The sequence below is a fragment of the Meleagris gallopavo genome, unplaced genomic scaffold, assembly GCF_000146605.3.
Source record: "Meleagris gallopavo isolate NT-WF06-2002-E0010 breed Aviagen turkey brand Nicholas breeding stock unplaced genomic scaffold, Turkey_5.1 ChrUn_random_7180001957802, whole genome shotgun sequence".
Classification (NCBI taxonomy): domain Eukaryota; kingdom Metazoa; phylum Chordata; class Aves; order Galliformes; family Phasianidae; genus Meleagris; species Meleagris gallopavo.
The window spans coordinates 30,627-33,157 of NW_011217757.1; the positions used below are offsets into that span (position 1 = coordinate 30,627).

The 2,531-nt window shown below is 64.5% G+C and overlaps 2 protein-coding genes across 4 annotated transcripts in view; one reads left to right on the top strand and one right to left on the bottom strand.

Annotated features, from left to right (window-relative positions):
- LOC104917237 (SH3 and multiple ankyrin repeat domains protein 3-like) overlaps positions 1–2,531 on the bottom strand; it is a 22,377-nt gene that overhangs the window by 15,000 nt on the left and 4,846 nt on the right. Inside the window, exon 4 of the mRNA XM_010728429.3 lies at positions 2,475–2,529. Coding sequence (XP_010726731.2) covers positions 2,475–2,529 — 55 coding nt within the window. The remainder of the gene's footprint in view (positions 1–2,474; positions 2,530–2,531) is intronic.
- On the top strand, positions 116–2,480 carry LOC109365188 (collagen alpha-1(I) chain-like). 3 transcript variants are annotated; one of them, XM_019611907.2, is made up of 2 exons: positions 116–1,522; positions 2,151–2,480. In XM_019611907.2, exons 1-2 carry the CDS (start codon positions 662–664, stop codon positions 2,223–2,225), a joined length of 936 nt encoding a protein of 311 aa, XP_019467452.1. In that variant the 5' UTR covers positions 116–661; the 3' UTR covers positions 2,226–2,480. The 3 variants fall into 3 exon arrangements, with proteins under 3 accessions (XP_019467452.1, XP_019467451.1, XP_019467450.1); XM_019611906.2 differs by having other exon boundaries at positions 120–1,518; XM_019611905.2 differs by having other exon boundaries at positions 127–1,522; positions 2,146–2,480.

The window sequence follows — 2,531 nt, forward strand, 5'->3', positions numbered from 1 at the left end:
CACTTCGGAGCCTGGGGAGGCACCGACTGTGACGGCAGCTCATGGGGGGCTTCTGCCAGGGGTCCTGCTCAGCCCTGAGCCCTGCGGGACACCGGCTGGCTCCAGAGTTACATGTGCTGGCTCCAGAATGGTGCTGGCTCCAGAGCAGCGCTGGCTGCAGGTAGGAGCTGCAGTTCAGCTCACGGTTCTTTCTGGAGCAGTGCAAAATATGAGCACGACAGAGAAGCTGCAGCACAAGGCAGGGCACGGCCCCGTTGCCTTCCACAGGCCCTGGCTGCAGCACTGTGCTCTCCTTGTGCCCATCCCACAGCCCCTGTAGGGCTCAGGGCTGCAGGTCCCACAGCGCTGCAGCACTGCAGCCTGCGGGGCGGTCGCTGTGGCAGTGCTGGGTGATGCTGTTTATCTCAGGACAGGTCCAGGGACTGGAACACGTGCCCTGCAATGGGTCACCTACATTTATCCGACTGTTCTTCGCATCACCTTCTGAATTTACAGCAGTTTCATAGAAGAGAGGAATTCTCACAACGAGGTGGAGCGGCCGACGTCATGGCGTGCTCCATTTGCAGTGGATTTCCTGGGGAGCTTTGCAAGAGTTTCAACCGAGAGCAAAATAATGTCAGAGCTGCAAGGCTCCCCGAGGGGATGAGGAGCACTGCAATCCATGGGAGCACAGAACACGGAGTGCTCAGGCTGGGGAGGGCATGGATGGGGGAAGGCGTTCCCTGCAGCTGGGGGGGAGGAGGAGGAGGAGAAGGAGGAGGAGGAGGAGGAGGAGGAGGAGGAGGAGGAGGAGAAAGAGGACAGAGTCTCAGCACAGGGGGTCACTGCAGCAATCCACAGCCAGGGCAGAGCTTTGGGGGGGTTGTTAAGGGAGATGGGGGTGGGGATGCAGTGCTGCAGTGCGGGAGGTGGTCCGTGGGCATGGAGGAGGGGCAGGGATGGGACAAAGGTCCCCAGGAATGGGGGAATTCACGCACCTACGGGGCCGGGGGATCAGCACCAGGACGCAGTGATGTGGGATACGGGAAGGCAGGGGGGAGGTGGGTGCGGGACAGCAGGGTTTGCAGGTGGGAGCCGTGGGTGCTTTTCACTGATCGCTCCGGGAGACCCAAAAAGGGGGGAGATGGACACCCCAGCGCCCCCAGCACCAGCAGGTGTGGGGGAGTTGGCCGTGTCTCACACCGCTCCCAGCAAAGGGCCCAAATCCTGCAGGTGGGCTACTGAGACACCGTGCCCGGGCACCAGCGGAAGATCAGGACCTCCCCCCCCCCGCCCAGCATTGCTGCAGAGTGTTCCAGAACTGGAGCAGTGCACGCCTTGCTCCAGATGGCCCTCGGATGCAGCTGACCCAGCACAGGACCCCGGGTCCCAGCTGAGCAGCACAGTGAGGACCACCGCTCTGCAGGGAGCGGCCGCAGCGCCGACGTGGGGCCGAACCCATCAGAGCGAAAGCACGGCAAGATCCAGAGGCTTCCTTCCTTTTTGTGATGGCAACCACGGGTCTGGTGCCCGCCAGAAGTGGGTCAGCAGGGCAGCGGGGGCCGCTCCTGGGGGGCTGCAGGGCACGGTACCCCCCCTCTCCATTCCAAAACGCCTCCAGCTGTGAGCGCACGGCACGGCTTGGAGAGCCGCCGCTGCACCGAGCGCAGCACGCGCAGCTCCTCGGCTCAGTGCTCCCTTCAGCTCGCCGTTCCCAGCTCCTGGCTGGCCCTACGGTGTGGGCATGGCGGGGGGCACCGGGGGGGTGGGAGCTGCTCACTGGAGGGCAGCGGGGCACTCACTGAGCATCTCAGAGCCTTCGGAGGGTTTGCTCTCCCACCTCAGGTTGCAATCGGGAGTTTTTTTGGTTTTGCTGAGTTTTACACGTAGATCTGCGGGGAAGCGGGGAGTTCCGTGTGAGCGTGAGGGAGAACTTTGTGCTGTGGGGGTGGCAGAGCCCCAGCACCACTGCCCACAGAGGTGCGGGAGTCTCCATCTCCGCGGGGATCCAAACCCACCTGGAAGCTCTGTGCGCAGCTGCTGGGGGGGCTGCTGGGGAGGGGGAGGGAGCTGCAGGGGTCCCTTCCAGCCCTACAGCTCTGGGTTCTGTCAGTCTGAGCACAAACCCATGTGGGAAATGGAACCCTGACCCTCGGTGCCCCGCAGCGCAGCCGGCACCGCTGCCGTGCCCCACCACCGGCAGTGCCGCCCCGCGGCCCGACAACGCTCAGAGCACTTCCAGGTGAAAAGCACCGGGGAAACACACGTCGCTGTTAATTGCTCGGGAGAAAACATTTGGAAAGGAAAACCCACGACAGAACGCAGCGGCTTCACGAGAGCGGACAGAGGAGGGGCGGCCGACGCGGGAGCCGAGCACGGAGCAGCGGGCAGCACACGCAGCCCCGGGGGAGGACGGCCGCGCCGCTCCCCATCCGAGCAGGACAGACGCCTCCGGAACGCCCCGACGCCCACCCGGGTGCCACGCAGCCTCTTACCGTGCCGCGACCACCGGAGACTTCTTGCCGGGATCCAGCGCGGAGCCGGCCGGCTCT